At 43.6% G+C, this 22,484-nt stretch overlaps 1 protein-coding gene across 1 annotated transcript in view; it reads left to right on the top strand.

The window, feature by feature from the left end:
* The first annotated feature begins 907 nt into the window (after positions 1 to 907).
* Positions 908 to 22,484, top strand: part of LOC143935528 (transcription factor CP2-like protein 1) — a 416,417-nt gene continuing 394,840 nt past the window's right edge. Inside the window, exon 1 of the mRNA XM_077459472.1 lies at positions 908 to 1,090. Within this exon, the coding sequence (XP_077315598.1) occupies positions 1,008 to 1,090 (83 nt within the window). The 5' untranslated portion in view covers positions 908 to 1,007. The remainder of the gene's footprint in view (positions 1,091 to 22,484) is intronic.

Here is a 22,484-nt window from a genome sequence, read left to right as displayed (position 1 = left end):
AAACCTTTTTTATAATTTATTTAGGCATTTTGACAAAACTTTGACATTCACAGACAGGCATTATGGGAATTGTAATTCCTGAACAACGGATGGTCCATTGTTTGGAGATCCCTAAATGTAGGAAGAATACGCATACACCATTAATCAATAACAAGACATCCCAGATCTCGTATGGTGTGTGTATCAGATATGGACAACGCCATAAGTGGACTGGCTCATGATAAAGGAAAAAGAAGCCAGTCAACAACTACAGTATTTTTAAGAATGACAGCACAGGATTTAGAGCCGAGGCAATTAGAACCTGTAGGAAAGAAGCATGTTCCCATTGTGAAGTTTACTGGTTTCCTAAATACTGTACACTTACTTATTGTGGGCTGTTTAAAAGGGGGTCGGAAAGCTCTTCTTTAATCATTTTTGCCTTTGTTTTTGAAATTTCACAGTTGAGAGATTATACTGTATTACATTTCACTAAAGGTAACATTCATACTTTACTGCCCATTTAAATGTGTTTACAGGGAAATACATCCTACCTATAAACCATGTAACTTTTGGCAATCATTTATAGATGCACTTTTACAGATATAACTCTTTGTATTTGCAAGGTATACATAAGCTTGTTTTATATTTGCATTGACTGGCGATGTCCATCTCGCCTATAGCTGATAAAAGGTCGACCTCCGTATTAACATGTGAGACTGTATACAGAGAGAGTGAACTTAGTCTGTGTTTGTATACATATAAACAGCTCCCAGAGTGTGATGTCTCTTTTTGTGTATATGTATACACACACGCACAAAGAGCAGGGCTGCTCTATTCAGATCAGCCAATGATAACAGAGAGCAGGCGATAAGCAGCCAATGGCAGAGCTTTTCATGACATCCACCTGCTGTATAAGAATAGTCTTGGCCTGGGTGTATTCGGTCCTCCATATACTTGCTGACATCTGGCTGCTTTGGAATTTTAAAGTGAACGTCACTGCACTCCTTCTATACATCTAACAAGTCACCATGCTGCTTTGGCATAGCCAACCTGAACATTTCTGGCCTACTCCTGCTGAACATTATCAGAGCCCACCCAATGCATTCTACAGGTAAGAATATGGAAGCATGAGACTTACAGTTAAGGCTCTGTTCACATCTATGAATTGCAATAATGTTTGTGATATTGCATGTGTTCCACATGAAAACACTATGACGTTGATTCACTAAAACTGGAGAGTGCAAAATCTGGTGCACCACTGCATAGAGTTTTTTGTCAAAGCTTAACTGAACAAGATAAAGTTAGAAGCTGATTGGTTACCATACACAACTGCACCAGATTTTGCACCAGTTTTAGTAAATCAACCCCATTACATTCTGGCAGATGCAGCATGGTGCCATTCATTCTTAATTGCACCACAAATGCACCAATTGTGCCCGTGCTTCTTTTTGTGCAATTGTTGCTTGTAGAGCACTTCATTGAAATAGGTGTAAATGAGATGGCTGCACTGGAAAATCATGGTAATGTGTACACAGGCCAGTTTTCACAGTGGCAATAAGATCTACCCTCCTTTTTATCTTAGTGGGAATGTAGTTACTCAAATTTATTGTTCCTTATCCTTATGGCAAAGGTAATGGTCCGACACTCTTGCTGTAGTTTTCTGCATTTTGAACAATATTTATAGCCAGTGCTACAGTAGGAATCTGTCATGTTGCGCCTACTACAATTGGATCAGTTACATTACTAGTAAAACCTGTTTGCTGAGTCTCTGTGATATATGTTTAAAAAGTAATTAAAGCACAGCTCCCAACTGCCCTTAATTTAGAGGGACTGTCCCTCTTTTGAAATAAAGTAGCTCTTTCTTCCTCAGCTGTCCCCTTGGTCTGTTAAAAGGGGGTCGGAAGGTCTTCTTTAATACTCTTTGCCTTTGTTTTTGAAATTTCACAGTTGAGAGATTATACTGGTATTACATTTCACTAAAGGTAACATTCATACTTTACTGCCCATTTAAATTTGTTTACAGGGAAATAAATCCTGATGTGTAAAAATATTTGCTATTGAAAAAATAACAAATTATTTATTTAAAACTTTTTTTTATTAACGAATTAGGAAAAGTGTTTTACTATACTAAACCTTGCAACCAACTTCAAAATGATTGCATTTGTTGATTTCAAAAGGTGGCGTACTAAGGAAAAGTATTAGTAAAAAAAACAAAAAAAAAACACTTGTGGGTTTAAATAATTTGGCATGTTACGGAGGTACAGAGTTGTAACTATAGGGATCGCAATTGCCACCTGCTCCCGTGCTTCAGGGGACCCATGTGGCCCCACTGTCACATCTGTTTCCATCTGGATGAGAGGAGCAGCAGGGCAGTGCGATCTTAAGCGCATTATAGTGCACTGGGGCCCTGTCTACACAATCACTCACACCAGGATTTATGGAAGGTAATAAAACACAGTATCCCAAGACCGGAAGAAGGTAAAAAAAAAAGTACACCCTGGGACATGCAGAAGGTAAAGGAGCTGGCATAGATAATAAAAAAATAGTACCCTAGGACCTGTGAAATATTAAAAAAAAGAAAAAAAAAACAGTATCCCGGGACCAGAATAACCATACAAATTATGATCTGAGCACAATCTACTTTAGACTTGCTAACAACCACAGAGCTATATAGGGCATGTTTGATACAGATTGAGTGGTTCCTTTACGTAGGCCCTCATAATTGCATCCTTTTGATCAATCTAAAACTGTATAAAAACAGTACAGTCAGATTGCAAAACTGTATGGAGCATCCTATCAAAGTAATAAACCAATAGCGGGGATTGGGATGGAGAAGGAGTCTGCTGTGACCAGGAGGTTGTTTGCAGAAGAAAAGAGCACTGATATTCATAGATCTTGGAGGCTGGATTACTGGACAGAAGAACACAAATGTCAACTAACGGGATTTTTTTTTTTGTCATTTATCCACTTTTGCCACTGCCACACTATTTGCCCAGTAAAACAACTCCTTAATTTCTTGATTTACCTACCGTTTCCAGTGGCAGAGACAGGCAAAATATCCGACCGTGGCGCAACGGTGATCGTAGTTGTAGCACATGGTAGGCTGGCTGCACTGCTCTCCTCAGAGTGACTAACTCCACCCCCCGGGAGCAGTGAGCTTGAGCACGCAGCTGCTGCCACGGACTATATCTCCCATAAGCAACAGCAGCGCCCATCTCATGCAACTTCACCTGACAGACTGACAGTTAGTCAATAGTGAGTCGTGATTCAGCAGGTGGAAACTCAGACAACCGCAGCACCAGCCAGCGGCCATTGTTTTGGTTATACAAACAGACATGCTTGGCTAGGGTCGCTGGGCAGGTGGGGCCCCACTTGCCTGGGGGGCCCCCAGGCAACTGCCCAGTGTTCCCATGTGAAAAGACAGCCCTGCAGCAGGGGTAGCAGCATATTACAGAACTGATGCCCTGCATTTTGCTCCTGCAGCCGTTGAATGGGAGTGAAAGGAGGAGAAGCAGGCGTTCAACGGATGCAGGAGCAAAATGCAGGGCATTGGTTCTGCCATTCGCCGCCCCTAGGGTTGCCACCTCGTCCTTTTAAAACCCAACACATGAATTACACAGGTTCTATGGCTTTATGAAGTGGTTGTATACCCATTTTTAAAATGTTTAGCTACAGGTAAGCCTATAATAAAGCTTACCTGTACGTAAAGTGAATATCGCCTAAACCTGTACGGTTATAGGTAAGAGATACTGCAGGTCTGGCAGACTCTGCCAGACCTTAGCGGGAAGAAGACTCGGGAGTGATGTCATCGCGGCTAAGGCCACTCACAGCGCCAGAGTTGCGAACCCGGAAGACACACCAAAGACAAAATGTCAGCTCCCTCGGCGTGGCCCGGGATTAGATACTGACGCTCGTTCTAATTTAAGTATTTCATAATGAGCTAGTATTCAATTCATATGTGTTCAGGTTTAAAGGGATGAGGTGGCAACCCTGCCGCCCCTTCTATCCAGCCTGGTGCTAGGTGTTTCGTCAGTCTTCGGTTGCCAGGACCATGGGCCACTGACTCCCGCTTTTTGCCTCTGGGCTACTCCTGCCAGGTAAGATAAGCCTGGCTCCTGAGCATACTGGGTGTCCTACTGTAACCATGTCCCCTCCCGTCACACTACCCCCCATGATTCTGCCAACCTGTCACACTAACCCGTCATCACACTGCTCCTCTTCTGTCACACTGCTCCTATTATACTGCCCTTTTTTTGTCACACTGCCCCCCTCCTTTCATAGTGTCCCCCTTTATCACACTCCCCCCCTCCTGTCACACTTCCCAGGCACCCTTCTCCTGTCGCACTGCTTCGTCACAATACCCCTTTGTCACACTCCCCCATCACACTCCTTCACCATCACAGTGCCCCCCCCTCATATCCCCCTCTTGTCACACTGCCCCTCTCGACCCCCCTCATTTTCTGAATGGACAGTGAGTGATTGGTACTGCACTCACTTTATCCATGCATAACTGAAGCATAGTAAAGTGTTTACTATGCTTCAGTTTGTTAATAAATGGGAAGCTCTGTACAGAGCTATTCCTGTCCATTCTGCTGAGGCTGCAGAGATGGAGATTGAGGACCCTGGGCTCCGAGAAAAGGATCCCTGCTAGAGTCGAGGAGCCCTTCAAGGTTCTGGTTACGCCTCTGTGGGGATATCCAACAGTGGTGTGTCCGTTGCATAATTTTGCTAATTGGTATCCCTCTTTCCCATCTCAGAAAGTTGGGAGGTATGATTAAACTGTATGTAAAGGGAAAGTGTATGTAAAGTTTTCACTGTGGTCTTTGTCCTATTGGGGAGATTAAAATGTATCTAATTCTGTTAGAATATTATTCCAAATTCTTAATTCGCCACTTATAGGTGTTATATTATATTCATGGCAAGCTTGCAAAACATATTTGGTTTTATGATTAATCATGATAAATAGTATGTGTGAATGACCTTGATCAAATGTTCAGTGAAAAATATCCTCATCTAAAGGTGAGCATTGCTGGATGTTTCTGATGTAGTCAATTTAAGTATGACATATATGGTATCTTGGTACAGAATCTCATGAGAAGACAAAAATAGACATGTGTCTACGTAGCTAAAGCAATAATACATTGTGGATTATATCCTGTTAAGATAAGTTTAAAGTAGTTTCAGTCATAATAATAAGTATTAGTATATAATGTAAAGTTGGTAATATGTCTTCATATTATGTAGATGTTTGTTTATATGACATTACATGACCAGCACATTACTTCAGGTATGGAGTGTTACATATGGGCTTGTCAATCAAGCTCAATATGACTCTCTGAGTTAGTATCTACTTTTGTATAGCATATTGTTGAAGTTAGCAGAAATGAATGTGTGCCATACAAGATTCTAAGTTTTTGTGAGGTTATGACGTTCACATGTAACATATAAGTCAGCGTTTCCGGATTGAAGGGAGACAGACACACACACCCTCTAGTCTGGGAGGTATGACACTGACATATTCACACAAAGACTGATCAGTTGGGACAGCTGAATTCTGCCAGAAGTCTAAGCATGTCATTTCCTGCTTCTTCTTGGATGACACAAGACAGCATGGAGACAGAAGGCAGCAGCCATGAAGCACACATGCTTTCATAAGCTTATTACAGCTTTATAACTTTTTATTCTATTTGATATGTTTTTACCCACACTGAACTGAACTATTATACTTTTTACATTGTATTTATGATGCCAACTGTGTGACAAATAAACTCACACTTTGTTTTAAGTCAGTTTGACTATCAATGCTAATCATCCGGAAACGCCTCTGAGATACAAGAATATTAGATATTAATAATATTCTTCAAATTCCAAGAACAAAAATTAAATATATATCAGTTTACCAGTCCTATGTGGTGAACACATTGGTTTATTGTTTTTTATTTTTTTCAGTGTACATACATTTTTTTGCAAGAATAGGAAAATATGTGATAATGCTTTCAGAAACTTTCTGGCCTTGAACTTCCTGTGGACTGAATGGAAAGCTCAAACAATAGCTTGTGCAGCTATCTTCTGTGAACTACAATGCAAGTAATGACAGGAAAAGGGAGATGGCAGTTTCTAGCCCCCCCTTTTCCTCATGGGAGAGCGGCTGGATTAGCTGTTTCAAGTTCCCCCGCAGAGCCTGTGGCCAGCGGGGAAACAGCTGTTAGTCACATGTTTTTGAGGAGGGGTACAGGTGACCCCTCTTCATGACATGTGAAAAAGCCCGGGAAGAACTGGTTTAAACCAGTTTTCTTGGGGTTATAAAAAGGGGGTTCCGCTGAGGGGGGCTCATTCGCCTCAGAAGAAGAGCTGTGGTGTTCTCTCCCCTCCCTCCCTCCATCCCTATAAAATAAAAAATTTGTGTTTAAATGTATTTAAATTCTGTATGGTCATGTTAATTTATTTTGTCGCGGTTGTTGTTATGTGGTAAGTCAACTTTGCAAAAAAAAATAATAATAATAATAATAATACAGAATTGTAACAGCAAAGGGGGACAAGTTATTATGGCTTTTTACTTGTAGTGTTTCAAGTGTGGGGTATTTTGTGTTGCTGCCTGAGCCGTAGTGACTGGGCTAGCTTTAAGTTTATCAGTTTTGATAAGTTATGTACAACATGCCCCTTTTGGGTATTTTGTGTTGCTGCCTGAGCCGTAGTGACTGGGCTAGCTTTAAGTTTATTGGATGAGTTTTGATGAGTTATGTACAACATTTTGAAACCAATAATAAACAACCGCGGCCATTATTATCCAAACACCTGTCTGCTTGTCTTATTTCAAAAGTTATTCAATAAAAATTCCAGCCTGCTGTCCCATGAGGGGGAATGAGGGGGAAGTGTCCAAAAGTCCAAATCACCCTAGTATACCTATTGCTATTGGCAGAATCCCCATGTGCTAATAAAGTAAAAAAAAACAAATGCAGTTTTCACAACTAAGGACTGGCAAGCTGCAAAATATTGTTTGTTTTTGGATTTAGATACACTTTAATCCCTCTATTTGTCCTGGTAAACATTGTCCCTGAGACAGAAATCAAGGGAAAACGCTACATTTTGGAGTTGTCAAAAAAGCAGGAGATGAGAAGAAATGTTTTTATAGGGACAAATTGTATGTAGTGCTACCACTGCAGGAGCCACTTGGAAGACTGAGATCTCTGTTCTTCTGTCCTGACCCAGAGAACAACCTCACCACCACTGACACATCAGGTTAAGCAAATAAATACTACAGTGCTACTGGGGGCACAAATATAGATACCCTACACACAAGTAAGGTTCGGTATCTTAAGAATACGGCTGCAGGCTTGTAGGAGGATGATGGGCACACCTCGGTCTCCTCATAACAAGGAGGAAATCCCTTAGTATTTAACTTGTGAAAATAACGCTCTCTCTTTATACTCGGCTTGCATAGGCAAGTGTAGTCTTATGGTCTATTAACTGCCAAAGGAAAATTTATTTTCCAAACCTAATTTCCCATGATTCAATGCTGTCAACCGTCAAGTCTCCTGAGCTCCTTCTGTTCATCAGTTCCCCTTAGTGGATGGAGGAAAGGTAGTGTTACCTCATGGGACAGCAGGCTGGAATTTTTTTTCATAACTTTTGAAATAAGACAAGAAGACAAGTGTTTGGATAATAATGGCCGCGGTTGTTTATTATTGGTTTCAAAATGTTGTACATAACTCATCAAAACTCATCCAATAAACTTAAAGCTAGCCCAGTCACTACGGCTCAGGCAGCAACACAAAATCCCCAAAAGGGGCATGTAGTACATATCTCAACCAAACTCATCCAATAAACTTAAAGCTAACCTAGTCACTACGGCTCAGGTAGCACATATTTGAACACTATAATTAAAAGTCTTAATAACTTGTCCCCCTTTGCTGTTATAATTCAGTATTATTATTATTAAATATTTTTTATTTTATTATTATTATTTTTATTTATTTTTTTATTTTATTTTTTGCAAAGGTGACTTACCACATAACAACAACCGCGACAGAATAAATTAACATAACCATACAGAATTAAAATACAATTAAATACAAATTTATTTTATAGGGAGGGAGGGAGGGGAGAGAACACCACAGCTTTTCTTCTGAGGCGAATGAGCCCCCTCAGCGGAACCCCCTTTTTATAACCCCAAGAAAACTGGTTTAAACCAGTTCTTCCCAGGCTTTTCACATGTCATGAAGAGAGGTCACCTGTACCCCTTCTCAAAACATGTGACTAACAGCTGTTTCCCCGCTGGCCACAGGCTCTGCGGGGGAACTTGAAACTGCTGATCCAGCCGCTCTCCCATGAGGAAAAGGGGGGGCAAGAAACTGCCCTCTCCCTTTTCCTGTCATGGGACAGCAGGCTGGAATTTTTTTTCATAACTTTTGAAATAAGACAAGAAGACAAGTGTTTGGATAATAATGGCCGCGGTTGTTTATTATTGGTTTCAAAATGTTGTACATAACTCATCAAAACTCATCCAATAAACTTAAAGCTAGCCCAGTCACTACGGCTCAGGCAGCAACACAAAATCCCCAAAAGGGCAGGAGGACCTAAGGCCAACTGCCCACAGAACCCCAACCCGCGGCCATCTCAACACAGTAACTTAAATTTACATTGAAAATATCCAAGCCAATATCAGACAGATGGATGCCATCCTGCCTGAAAAGGCCAGGGATACCCCCTTCCAGCTCAGTGTGCCTAAAGGATAGCATTCCCAATCTTGATAGCAACTTGGATACTGCCCTATTCACTCTCTTCCTGATTTTTTCAAAAGGACGTACAGAAGGATGAGAAAGCCAACTTATCCTCTGCACAATTTCTGAAAAAAAAACCCACTACTGAATTGGGAAATGACAACTGTATCCTAAATGATAACTGTATCTTCTGTAGATCATCCCTAATCCGAAAATTAAGGTCCAAAGTTTTATGGTAACCAATATCATTACCACTTATATGAATAATTAAGATATCCAGAGAGGGAAAATGAAGAAGAAGCTGTGAAATAAAAGAAATTAGGTCTGACCATAACATTCCCCTCTTTCCACACCAAAAAATCTTAAATTTAGAAGCATCCAATCCTAAATTGCTAGTATAAACTCGTTGCTGAGCTCTCAAATTCGCCCAATAGATGAAGAAGTGTCCAATCATCCACACAATGCGAGTGTTACCTGAAATAAATCATAGTATTGCGTTAGGATGAATATAAAGCAAATACCTATCCGACTTCCATCTATCAAACTGTTTAATAGATCTAACATCAAAACCCAATCTAGTGGCCTCTGTTGCTGCTCCAATCCGAAAAGAATGCATCGATAAATGTTCCTGATCTAAATTTAAGGCCTTCAAACATCTCCTGAAAACACATAAGAACTGGTATTTAGTAAGGGTAACCCTGATTCATGAATGAAAAACTTAGAAAACCCCAAAGGCCTAATTGATGAATATTGACGTATCAGAGCCACCGGGCAAATGCTAGTACTCATACACATATCTAATGTTAACCAATTACCTTTACCTACCTGATCCGTTTTGGATCTGCTAATTAAAATTTTTAATGAACTTTCAAAAATAACAACTTCAGACATGTGTATTTGAACCAGCTCAGATACCCTAAGCGCCGCAAAAAACATAACTGAAAAAAAACCGCCCAAAAAAGAACCGATTCAAAATGAGAATTTTTTTTTTTTTTTTTTTTTTTAATCCGTCACGGAGCAAAGCTCAACCAGTACTAGAGGAGTGATGGGCTTCCTTGAATCAGGCCTAAAATTAATCCTTTTGTAAACTTTTAAAGCTTGTTTTATAGAAAAATACTGCATGCAAGATGGCATGTTATTTAATTTCAAGAAAAAATTAATTCCCGACAGGGTTTTATGTATGTACGACCAAGAAATAATTCTGCTCAAACAAAGAACCAACAAACTTCAATAACAGCAATTCAGACACGGAACCCAACGGTTCACCTAATATGTTTAAAAATTCTTGATACATAAACCAAGCAGATTGATAACCTGCCCAAGTAGAAGGTGCCAAAGAATTGATAATATTCAAAATAAGGAAAATAAAAATAAAAATTGTAGCTGTCATGAAGCAAAGCAGAACCAAGAAACTTTAATAAACAGTAACAAACTTAAAGCTAGCCCAGCCACCACGGCTCAGGCAGCAACAACAAATAAACTTAAAGCTAGCCCAGCCACCACGGCTCAGGCAGCAACAACAAATAAACTTAAAGCTAGCCCAGCCACCACGGCTCAGGCAGCAACAACAAATAAACTTAAGGCTAGCCCAACCACCACAGTTCAGGCAGCAACAACAACTCAGACAAGGAACCCAACGAACCGTTGGGTTCCTTGTCATATTCAAAATTATTATTATTATTATTTATTTTTATTCATATTCAAAATTATTATTATTATTATTTATTTTTTTTATACAGAAACCAGGCAGAATTGATAATATAAATAGAAATAGGCCTTAAACCAGGTCCCATAAATTGATTGGACAGGAGTGTCCCACACGATCCGCCTCCAGAAGTAGCTTGAAAAAACGCTCCACCTGTGAACGAGACAACTCATCTGCCAAATCATTGTCCTTACCTGGTACATGTAAAGCCTTTAACCAATATGTTCAAACATAAGCATTTAAAAATCAGGTATCTTATAAGGACAATGACTGGCGGAGACTTGGATGTTAGACAATTAATAGCGTACATTACTCCTTTATTATCTGTACGTATCAAAATTATTATATTTTGGAAGAAAGAACAAAGCTCCAATGCAACAATGATAGGAAATAATTCCAATAAGACTATGTTTTTAATGTAACACTTTACTAATCAAAAAACATGCCAACGTTCAGCGCACCAATGCTTCTGCCAAATTGCGGCAAAGCCATGTGACCCTGCTTCATCAGTGAAGAGAAGGAAATCTGAATCTAGAATGAAATCCCCCTGCCATAAGGCCCTACCATTGTTAAATGTGAAAGAAATTGCAACCAAACCAGCAAATACTCCTTCACATCACTGCTTGTTTCTTTTTCTTTTTATTACCGTATATACTCGAGTATAGGCCGACCCGAGTATAAGCCGAGGCCCCCAATTTACCCCCAAAAAACTGGGAAACCTATTGACTCGTGTATAAGCCGAGGGTGAGATATGCCTGTCCATCCCTGTGTGTGTCCGTCCATCCCTGTGTGTCCGTCCATCCCTGTGTGTCCGTCCATCCCTGTGTGTGTGTCCATCCATCCATCCCTGTGTGTGTGTGTGTGCGTCCATCCATCCATCCATCCCTGTGTGTGTGTGTGTGTGTGTGTGTGTGTGTGTCCATCCATCCATCCATCCCTGTGTGTGTGTGTGTCCATCCATCCATCCCTGTGTGTGTGTGTGTGTGTGTCCATCCATCCATCCATCCCTCCCTGTGTGTGTGTGTGTGTGTGTGTGTCCATGTGTGTGTGTGTGTGTGTGTGTCCATGTGTGTGTGTGTGTGTGTGTGTGTGTGTGTGTGTGTGTGTGTGTGTGTGTCCGTGCAGCCTTGTGTGTCCAGCCTACCTGTGTCCCAAGCCTCCGTCCGGTCCCGTCCCGAGCCTCCGTGTCGTCCCGTCCCGAGCCTCCGTGTCGTCCCGTCCCGAGCCTCCGTGTCGTCCCATGCCAGGATCGCCGCTCTTCGTCGGCGCCCTGGCGGCCATTCCCCTGTTCAAAAGCCGCGCCTCCCGCCTCCGCCTGTGATAGGCGGAACACTCAATTTCCCAGCAGTCTGTGTTCCGCCTATCACAGACATCGTCTCATCCTCGTCCGTAGTACGAGGATGAGCCGATGTCCGTGATAGGCGGAACACTGACTGCTGGGAAATTGAGTGTTCCGCCTATCACAGGCGGAGGCGGAGCCGGAGGCGCGGCTTTTGAAAGGTAGAATGGCCGCTGTCTGTCTGCTCGACACGCTGTTCGGGCAGTCAGACAGCGGTGACTCGAGTATAAGCCGAGGGGGGCACTTTCAGCCTCAAAAAAGAGGCTGAAAATCTCGGCTTATACTCGAGTATATACGGTAACTTGAACAATAAAGAGGCTATTTTCTCAATTTTTTCTTCTGATAACCTAAACTCCATTAACCAGTATCAATAACGATACCTAGAAATTCCAGACAAGTTGAAGGCCAAATAGTCCTCTACTGAGCCAATGGGATACCAAAATGGTCGCAAACCTCAAAAATTTTCTGTAATAAATTAATACAAAGGAAAGAATCGGGAGGGCCTAAAAACAAAATCATCTAGATAATGAATTAAAAATTGTGAACCGGAAATGGCAAAAACTACCCACTCTAAAATGAAGAGAAAGACTCAAAATAAAAGCAAGACAAGGAACAACCCATAGGTAAACATTTATCAAAATAAAAATCATCAGTAAAGAAAAAAAAAAACCCAAGAGAATTAAAAGATAAAGGATTAATGGGAAGTAAGCGAAAAGCTGACTTGACATCCGCCTTTGCTAAAATAGCTCCCTTCCCCAACATTCTTTACTTTACTAGAGCACCTCCAAAAGAAGCATATGAAACTGATGACATACTCTCATCAATTTGGACATTAAGGGAATTGCCTTTGGGAAAAGATAAGTGATGAATTAATCTAAAATAATTATTTTCCTTTTTTTTTTTTTTGGAACTACACCTAAAGGAGAAATCCTGAAATTTGAAAACTGAGGGAAAGAAAAGGGGAATTTGAAAACTTCCTTCTGAAATTTCAAAATTAACCTTATCTAAAATTACTTGAGGAAATTCAGATACTGATTTGAATTATTAACTATGGTACAACCCTGACATTGAAATATAGGCAATAAAAACCATCCCTAAAACCTACAATGAGAAGATGGGCCTTCAACTTGTCTGGAAACACCTGAAGCCATGGGAGCATGTTTGCTAATATCACTGGTGTGTGCGGTTTGAAAAATCTCCAGATTACAAATTTGTTGCTGTTTATTTATTTTATTTTTTATTTTTTTACTTCTGACGAAATGCCTCATCAAAATTAAACCATGCCACTTAATGTCTAAGTGTTGAAATAAACCTGTACTTTTTTCAGGTGATATTTCACATAAAACACCCGCAAAAAATACAAAACGCCTGTAACCAGTTATTAAAAAAAAAAAAAATTTGATACAGGTCTACGTCTGTCGTCATCCTTTTATTTTTATTTTTTTATTTTTTTAATAATAAAATCTTTAGCGGAAGAAAAAATTAAAGAATATCTAAAAATTCCCCCCCCCCCCCCGCCAAATTTTTCCTTAACAACCTGACACAAATGAAATCCCAATGGAAAAATATCACAGGGCATGGACTCCTTTAAACAAATTTCCAGCAAGTTTTGTGATTTAGCATTACTATAATACACATTGATATTCTGTTCTAAATGAATTGGCAAAGCTGGAGTGCCATTAGCAGAGACGCCACTAGGTGGCGACCAAACTTCCATAGCTGAAACGTCAGAGGCTAAAACATTACTTATAGCTGGCTGACAAAACGATTTCTGAATAGCTAATTCTTTAGACACTTTAGATAATAGTACCATTTAATAATTCATTAACAGAAGGTTCATACATACCTGCACTCCCTTGATGTAAAGCAGGCCCACTATCAAGCCCTGCTTCAGTGAAAGGCAGCATGGTCGGTTGCCTAGGTGATGCCTGACGCTGTGGAGTGGGAGACTACTCCCTCAGAGAGGTTGCTCCGCCTTCCGTACCACCTCTGACCTCACCCACCGCTTCAAACGTGGATGCTCTTCCGCTCAGCTGGCCGCTCTGCCTGCCCGCTCCAAGCCTTCCCCTGCCCACCTGCCCTCTGGTACGGTCCTGAGAAGGACCAGCTCTTCTGAATAGCAGGGCACGGCGGGTAGGCGAATAGCTCCGGCGGGGGTTTCGCTTCTTTTTCGCCGCCCCATCCGACCGAACCGCTTCCTTGCTGATGCGCTGGCTCCTCCTCCACATCTTCCTGACGCAGCGATGGCTCCCGGGCTTCCACCGCTGACCCCTCTCCTCTTCTTTCCTCCGGACCAGGATGGCTGACAGGCGGTGTAGCTCCCACCGGAGCCTCTTGACACGACGGGCGGGTAGGTCTAGGAGTGGCGAATCCAGGCTTCCCTCCTCTCTCATCTTCTGGCCTCAGAAGAGACTGTTTGTTCAGGGCAGAACCCAGAGAGAACACCACAGCTTTTCTTCTGAGGCGAATGAGCCCCCTCAGCGGAACCCCCTTTTTATAACCCCAAGAAAACTGGTTTAAACCAGTTCTTCCCAGGCTTTTCACATGTCATGAAGAGAGGTCACCTGTACCCCTTCTCAAAACATGTGACTAACAGCTGTTTCCCCGCTGGCCACAGGCTCTGCGGGGGAACTTGAAACTGCTGATCCAGCCGCTCTCCCATGAGGAAAAGGGGGGGCAAGAAACTGCCCTCTCCCTTTTCCTGTCATTCAACTGAAGTCCATTGGGAGACCCAGAAAGCACTGCAGCACAGTCCTGAATCACACTCAGTCTGTAGCCAAGCACCTAGCTAAAGTTATTATGAAAATGTCTAAGATGGGAATACACCTCAGTGTGGATATTTATTCTTGCTTCCTATTGTGCATCTCCAATAAGAGACAGACAGCAAAAACACCTGATATCGGTTTTAATCCTTTCAGGTATTTGTTAGGAAATTACCTGACCAGGAAAATATCTTTTATACCAAACTTTCTAACCAAACGGCCAGATAACTATCCTTCAGACTTTAGAGGGGCCGGACTGTGGCCAGTGGGAGTAGAAAATGTCCTGGTGTCAATAACCATGCCTCTTCATTAGTGTCTATGAGAAGAATAGCACCCCATTACTGGTGTCAGTAAGAGGAATATTGTCCCATAATTGGTCTCAGTGGTAGGAATAGTGCCCCACTGTTGTCAGTGGCAGGAATTAATGCCAGTGGGAGACGTAGTGCCCCAAGTGCTGGATAAAGGCAAGCAAAGGGCCGCAGTTTATACAATCAAGATACAAATAATCTTTCAACACAAAAACTCCTGTCAGAGGGGAGGTCTGTGCTGATAATCAGCACATTGATTATCAGCACAGCCCCCTCAGATATGCAAATAAGCTACCAATCAGTGTCCAGCATTCCCCCAATAAAAAAGCCTTCAAGTGACCACCACTGTGCCAATCAGAGCCCACCACAGTGCCAATCAGTGCCCAGCAGTAATACCTTTTAGTAACACATCAGTACCTCATCATCAGTGCCACATGTCAGTGCCAATCAGTGCCAGTCAGTGCCCATCACATCCGCCTATCAGTGCCACTATTGTTGCCCATCAGTGCTGCATATCAGTGCCCATCAATTCTACATATCAATGCCTCCTCGTCAGTGCCACCTTATCAGTGTCAACTCATCAGTGCCCTTTATGCTGCCTCATCAGTGCCACCTCATTAGTGCCTGTCAGTGAAGGGGAAAACTAAATTGTATGACAAAAACTAAGAAAAACTTAATTATATTTCAAAAATGTTGGTCTTTTTTAGTTTGTTTATCAAAAAATAAAAACCCCAGAGGTGATCAAATACCACCAAAAGAAAGCTCTATTTGTGGGAAAATGATAAAGATTTTGTTTGGGTACAGTGTTACATGACCGCGCAATTGTCATTCAAAGTATGACAGCGCTGAAAGCTGAAAATTGTCCTGAGCAGGAAGGGGCGAAAGTGCCAGGTATTGAAGTGGTTAAAGGACCATGATGCACTTACTGCAAATTATTGGGGGGGGGGGGGTAGCAGCCACATTCCCATGGAGGTGTGCCCAAAGAGTTGTGCCCCCCTTAAAATTCTTTCTGTCCTTCCTTGTACCCTAATAGACTAAGCTCTTCAGAATCTTTTTCTCTCCCTTATACTATGATAGGGCTTCTGTATTCTACCTTTTACCCTAATCAACTGTAAACTCTTCCAGCTTCTTTATCTCTCCCTTAGGGTCTATTCACACCTGAGCATATCGATTTAGGCCTGGTTTACACATTTTTTAGTGCATTTTCAGTTTTGCAGAAACACACTACAGTCCATTTAACATGGTTTCTATTGGGACACGTTCACGTTTGTGCATTTTAGCGGAAAGGGCCAGGAATATGCAAACTGCAACCTCCATAAGTGTGAATTACTCCTAACTAGCTTTTTTTTTTATTTTTGCCACTTTTTACAAGCTTTTTAGAAGTGTATTACAAGTGTTTTACAGCTTAAAGGGGTTGTAAAGACATTTTTTATTTTTTTTTAAATAACAAACATGTTATACTTACCTCCACTGTGCAGTACACAGTGGCCCCGAACCTGGTCTTCTGGGGTCCTTCGGTGGCTGTCGCAGCTCCTCCCCACAAGAACTAACCACCGCCATGCAAGCTCTCTCGCATGGTGGTTAGTTCTTGCGGGCGTGCTTCTGTGATATAGCCAGCGGCTATAGCCGCTCACTGTATCACTGGGCCGCGCCCCCGGTGCACGTGTCATTGGATGCCAATGGCTGCGCTGCTTTCAATCCATCCACTCTAGCCAATCAACGGCCAGGCTGAGCAGCGAAGAGGACATCGAGGGCAAGCGCAGCAGGTGAACAGGCTTAGGTAAGTAAAATGGGGGGGCTGGGGGGGCCAGTATTGTCGATTGTTTTTTCGCCTTAATGCATACGATGCATTAAGGTGAAAAAATGCTAACCTTTACAACCCCTTTAAGGCATTTTCTCGAGTCATCTTCCAGGACGGCACACCTGAGAGATGAGAGGCTCCTCCCTACAGTAAACACAATCAATCAACAGCTGTTTTAAGTCCCCACCCTTCCCCTTGATCCTCAGTTTTTGATTATGTTTCTCCCCACACAGCGAAACTGTTTTTTTTTTCCAAATGATGGGGCTGGGAGCCGGACCACTAGCTTGGGAAGCCTCTGGGTCCGGTAAGATTTTCTTGTCCTTCCTGGGTGATCTCCCTATCTTTTTCTCGGGGGGGGGGGGGGCAGAAATTGGAAGAGCGCCCCTGAGAGCTGAAGGACCCCATTATCCTGCCACCCCCTTACCTGTCCGGGCGTCTGTTCAGACGAGGGTGCTGGCTGTTGGTTCTTTCAAGGGGGAGCGTGTCCCCCAACTCCTGGGACCCTGGTAGCTCATGGAAGCTGCTGGGGAGGGCACCGGCCAACGCATGGCGACAAGCTCCCGCATCAATTTCTTACCCAGGAGGGAAGGCTGAGAGTCAGCAGGGCAGACACCCACATCCTCCTTTCACTAGGCAAGGAGGCACCAGTTCACTATGGTGGATGTCTGCCTAAACCACCTCAAATGGGAATGAGGAACGTAAGGCATTGCCCCCCCCCCTCCCCCCATGTTTATATACTGACTGGTACAGTGCAGGACACAGCCTAACCTTGCAGCTCCCTATGGGGACAGCAGTTGGGGGAGGGGCACTTTGGCGGCTATCCTTCTTGCGTGTGGACCATAAGGATGGAAAAGCAAGCCTGGTGGCTGTGGCAAAAGGGGAAGACGACAATGGTGAGTACTTTCCTTTGCCTTGGGAATTTAGCTGCAAAATCTCCAATTCCAGACAATTGGTTTCTGGGCATTTGAGATAATCTCCCCTGGGGTCTGAATTCAAATCACCCAGAAGCTTCCGCTAAAAAAAACACCAGCTACAGCTCCCTCTTACATCAAAGACGCTGTATGGTGGACAAATAGTGCAGAGTAGCGAGTGTGCCTAAACCACTTCAGATGGGAAAGAGGTAGGTAAGGCATTGCTTCCCCCCTTCCCCATCTATATACTGACTGGTGCAGTGCAGGACCTGGGGTTTGGATACAAATAGCCCAGAAGCTACTGCTAAAACCACCAGCCACAGCTCCCTCTTAGATCAGTGACACTGTGTTTATCGCAACAGTCGGTTGCCAGCCTCTCCCTACATGCCCGGTAGATACAAAGAGTTCCCTACAGGCCATGTATACCACTGAACAAGTTATTAATTGTGCAGTGGTTAGAGGATTCAGGGGTAAGCTCCCCTGGTCAGCAGGTGCACTAGATTATCCAGCCCTATTAGCCCAGCTGAAGTTGCTCCAAGATGTTTAAAGGGGTTGTAAACCCTTACAAACCACTTTGACCTACAGGTAAGCCTAGATTAAGGCTTACCTGTAGGTCCAAGAAATATCTCCTAAACCTACACGGTTTAGGAGATATTTACAAAAAGACAGGCACCACTGTCTACGGCTCATGCACTGTAGACAGCAGTGCGCAGGTTTACTGAGCATGGCGCTGCTAACGGCGATATGCGTGTGCATGTGTGGGAGTGACGTCATCTCTGTTCTGGCGCTGTGAGTGGCTGGAGCAGTGATACCCAGAAGAAGGCATGGACACTCTGTGCTACAGGGGACAGCGGTGACATCGCTGGCTCCTGTGTCAGGTAAGTGACACATAATGGGCTACTATGCAATGCATAGCAGTCCATTATGCTTTACCTTTGCAGGGAGACAAAGAGGAAGTAAACCCATCAGGGTTTACTTCCTCTTTAAAAGCTGACTTAACTTTCAATGATGTGGCAGGGACCAAGCTTCTGTGTGGCACAGTAGGGCTTCCCTTGTGACAGATCCTCCTTTTGGGGGTTACTTGCGATGGGTAACTATTCATAAGCTCCAACCTCCCACTCCACCTTTACACTGTGGTTACATTATAGTGCAGGAGGTAAAGAAAATATTTTAGTTGGTTTGGGCTACAGTCCAGATCTAAAGGCAATTTACCATAAATTGCTTCCTAACATCCAGCTGGCTAGAGTTTGCTCAGTGTCCAGCCATTTTAGGATTTGTTCCTTCACTGGTGGTGAAGGGTTAGTATCTACAGCCCAGGCTATGCCTATTTCCACGTACACACGATCGGACTATCCGGACGAGCTGACTTGCACACATACGACCACACACGAATGGACTAGGTCTGGCATACAATCCGCCGGACTATTGGCGGAGGTCCGCTGGAGTTTCCAAAGGAACGGACTTGCCTACACACAGACTAAAGTCCGTTCATTTTGAATGTGACTTCAGGTACGATGGACTACGACTAGAGAAGGAAGTCAATCTGGTGAGATTGACACCTTGTGAGCCCCGTCGTCTGATATGGGTTTTAAGGGTAACCCCCTACGCAGAAATATTGGCGTGGGGGTCCCCCAAAAGCCAATCCAGACCCTTATCTGAGCACGCAGCCTGGCCGGTCAGGCTGCATGCCCTCAACAAGGGGTGAGTGGTTTGGGGAAGGGGGCGCCCTGTGGCCCCCCCACCCCAAAGCACCTTGTCCTCATGTCAATGAGGACAACGGCCAGGGTTGTCGGGGCTTGCGGGCAGGGGGCTTATAGGAATCCAGGAGCCCCTTTAATAAGGGGGCCCCCAGACCCTGGCCCCCCACCCTATGTGAATGAGTATGGGGTACATCGTACCCCTACCCATTCATCTGAGGGAAAAACTGTCAATAAAAAACACACTAAAAACACAAAGTAGTTTATTAGGCAGCTCCGGGGGGTCTTCTTCCGACTTCGTGGGTCTTCTTCTGACTTCTCCGCACTTTCCGGTTGGTCACGCTGGGCTCCTCCGCTATCTTCTGCTCTTTTGCTAGCGGAGGAGCCCGGCTTTCTCCTTCGTCGCTGAGGAGCCTGGCTTTCTCCTTCATCGTCGTCTTCTCTGCAAAGCACCCACCCCCCCATGTTGAGGGCATGTGGTCTGGTATGATTCAGGAGGGGGGCGCTCCCCCCCCTTTCCTGACCGGCCGGGCTGCGTACTCAGATAAAGGTCTGGTATGAACTTTGGGAGGACTCCCATGCCATTTTTCGGCATAGGGGTTACCCTTAAAACCCATACCAGGCGACTGGGCTTGCAAGGTGTCAATCAGATTGACTTCCTTCTTTAGTCCCGTCGTACCTGAAATGAATGGACTTTAGTCCGTTTGTGGGCAAGTCCAGTCATTTGGAAAGTCCGGGGGACCAGCATACAGACGAGTGGATTGTCAACTCGAAAGCCGAGTCCGGTGGACAATTTTGAGTCAAGTCTTCTTTCTAAGTCCGCCGGAGCTCACACACGATCTAATTGTCCACTGGACTCTGGTCCGCCAGATAGTCCGATCGTGTGTACAAGGCATATGAAATAAATGTCCCCCTTCTTGGCTGCACACCAGTAGACCTCAGTAATGAAGGTTTGTCCTTGCTGGGATGTTTTGTAGCACAGCAGAAATACACATTGAGATTTGTGACATCTCTGCTTATAAGGGGTATATTGCTGTACATCAGAAATGCACTGCACTGAAGTTTGTTTGGTGTCCTTTATATCCTAAAGGTACTGCTTGGTTTGGCTACAGATCAGAAAAATACAACAGTGAAGGTGGTCTGTACTTTCTGGTTTTGTGCCGCATGGCAGAAATGCACACCATTGAGTCTGGTGACATCTCTGCTCATAATTGTTATACTGCTGCACATCAGACATACACAAGTTTGATGTCTGTCTGTGTCTTGTATTACTGCCTTATTGGTTGCTTATCAGAAAGGCAGCAGTGAAGACTGATGGTCCTGATTTGTTGGGCTACATAGCAGAAATACAAATTGAACCTGGGCTAGGGGTAGTACATATACTGCCTTTGATACTCGGTGCAGCACCGCAAAGTGGCATTGTGCCGATTCAGAGTGCTATTAACGGCAATGGCTGCCAATTTTAGGCATGTGATTTGACATGTTGAGTCGCATGCCAAATTACTTCAATATGGATGTGCTATCTTTATTCAGAATTGTTATATTGTTGCACATCAGACATATACAAGATTGAAGGTTGTCTGTCCTTTATGTCTTGCATATACTGCCTTATTGGCTGCATATCAAAAAGTACACAGCAGTGAAGATTGCTTGTCCTTTTCTAATTTGTTTTTGCTGCTCAGCAGGGAGACGCATTGAGGATGTCATCTCTACTCAGTTTTGGTATGTTACTACATATCAGACATACACAAAGATTGAAGATTGTTTGTTTGTGTCCTGTATGTCCTATATTTACTGCCTTATTGGCTGCATATCAGAAAGGCACGGTAGTGAGCGTTGTCTTTTCTGTTTCTTATTGTTCTGCCTTGCTGCTTCTTAGGGATACACAGCAGGGGGTTGTTGGCTGCACTCCTCCAGGGAGACACAGCATTGAGGACCCCTCGCTTGTTTGACCTGAAAATTGCAAGTTTTTCCCTGCGACCTGTGTAATCTTGATGTCTGTGGATCCAGAAAGCAGTGACTGCTTGGAGGTGCTGTGACTTGGAGTCGCGCAGACATGAACGGTACCCATTGGAAGCCATAGTGTATGATTTTTCTCTTGCATTTTGCAGTTGTAGGTTGGGTCGCACGGTGTGGGAGCCCTAAGCTTATCTCTCCATTCTGGGTGAGGTTTTGCTACACAACAGGAATGCACATCTTTGAGTTATTGCCTTACTTTGCAGTACACCAGAAAGATCGCAGTTGTAAAGGCTGTCTGTTTTTTCTGTTGCTGCACAGCAGAAATACTCAACATTGAAGCTTGTTGGTGTTTTCTGTTTCATATCGCCTTACCTTACTGCACTTCAGAAAAACACAATGCTGCAGCTTGCCTGTGTCCTTGACTGTTGTATAACAGATGTGATACCCCCTATTACCTAAACCCCAACCTCTTAACCTTCATCTTATTAATTGAGACCACACCAGGTTGGAGTAACAAAAGGCTGTAGCAGCCTACTTTATTTTAACAAATATCTTCAATTTAAACATAAAATATACAAGAAAAAATCTGTTAGTCAACCCTTCTATCTAGCGTTGGTCTATGCAGGCAATTCGTAAGCATCTGTGGAAGAACAATATTACACTGCGGTCCCTCTCCAAGTGTATTAGTAGGCCTCAAGCCGACAAGCTGGCTCAAAGAAAACCACTGACTGCCGTGCCCCCATTACCACTTCCCGGCTAACCTCTGTTAGCTGGAAACCACCATCAGGAACCATACCAACGATAGTTCCTGAACTCTTTCTTCTGACATATCTTCCCTCCCCTGCACAGACCAACGCCCACCACTGCCACGACATCCAATCTTCCGAAAACCAGTCATAACAAAAGAAAGCAACAACCCACGATATGTATATCTGCTACCAAATTATAGGGAGGGTGGCCAGGAACTTTCCCCCACGCTGTGGTGACTCACAGCGCGCGGAGGGATACTTTTAACACCTCCCATCACCCCTCCACCACAATACCTCCCCCTTAAGTTTCCTATGTTTGCACTGTTAACCCCATCATGTGCGCCCTCCGCTTATGTTTTTCTTGCATTGCTGCGGGCTCTCTTTCTCAGGGTTGGTTCTATCTGACTGCACTACAGAACTGCATAACAGAAAAGATTCTCTTGGGGGCATGGCCTGGCTAGCGGTGGAGATGGCAGCACACTAGCTGAGGTCAGACAGAGAGACAGCCAAACGCCTGATTCCCTAAGAAAACGGAGTCTGTGATGGGCAAGAAG

The sequence above is a fragment of the Lithobates pipiens genome, unplaced genomic scaffold (genome assembly GCF_037356315.1).
Source record: "Lithobates pipiens isolate NorthernLeopardFrog02 unplaced genomic scaffold, aLitPip1_a1.2 Scaffold_28, whole genome shotgun sequence".
Lineage (NCBI taxonomy): Eukaryota > Metazoa > Chordata > Amphibia > Anura > Ranidae > Lithobates > Lithobates pipiens.
The sequence above is the reverse complement of the archived record's forward strand: the minus strand, read 5'-3'. Positions and strand labels throughout refer to the sequence as shown.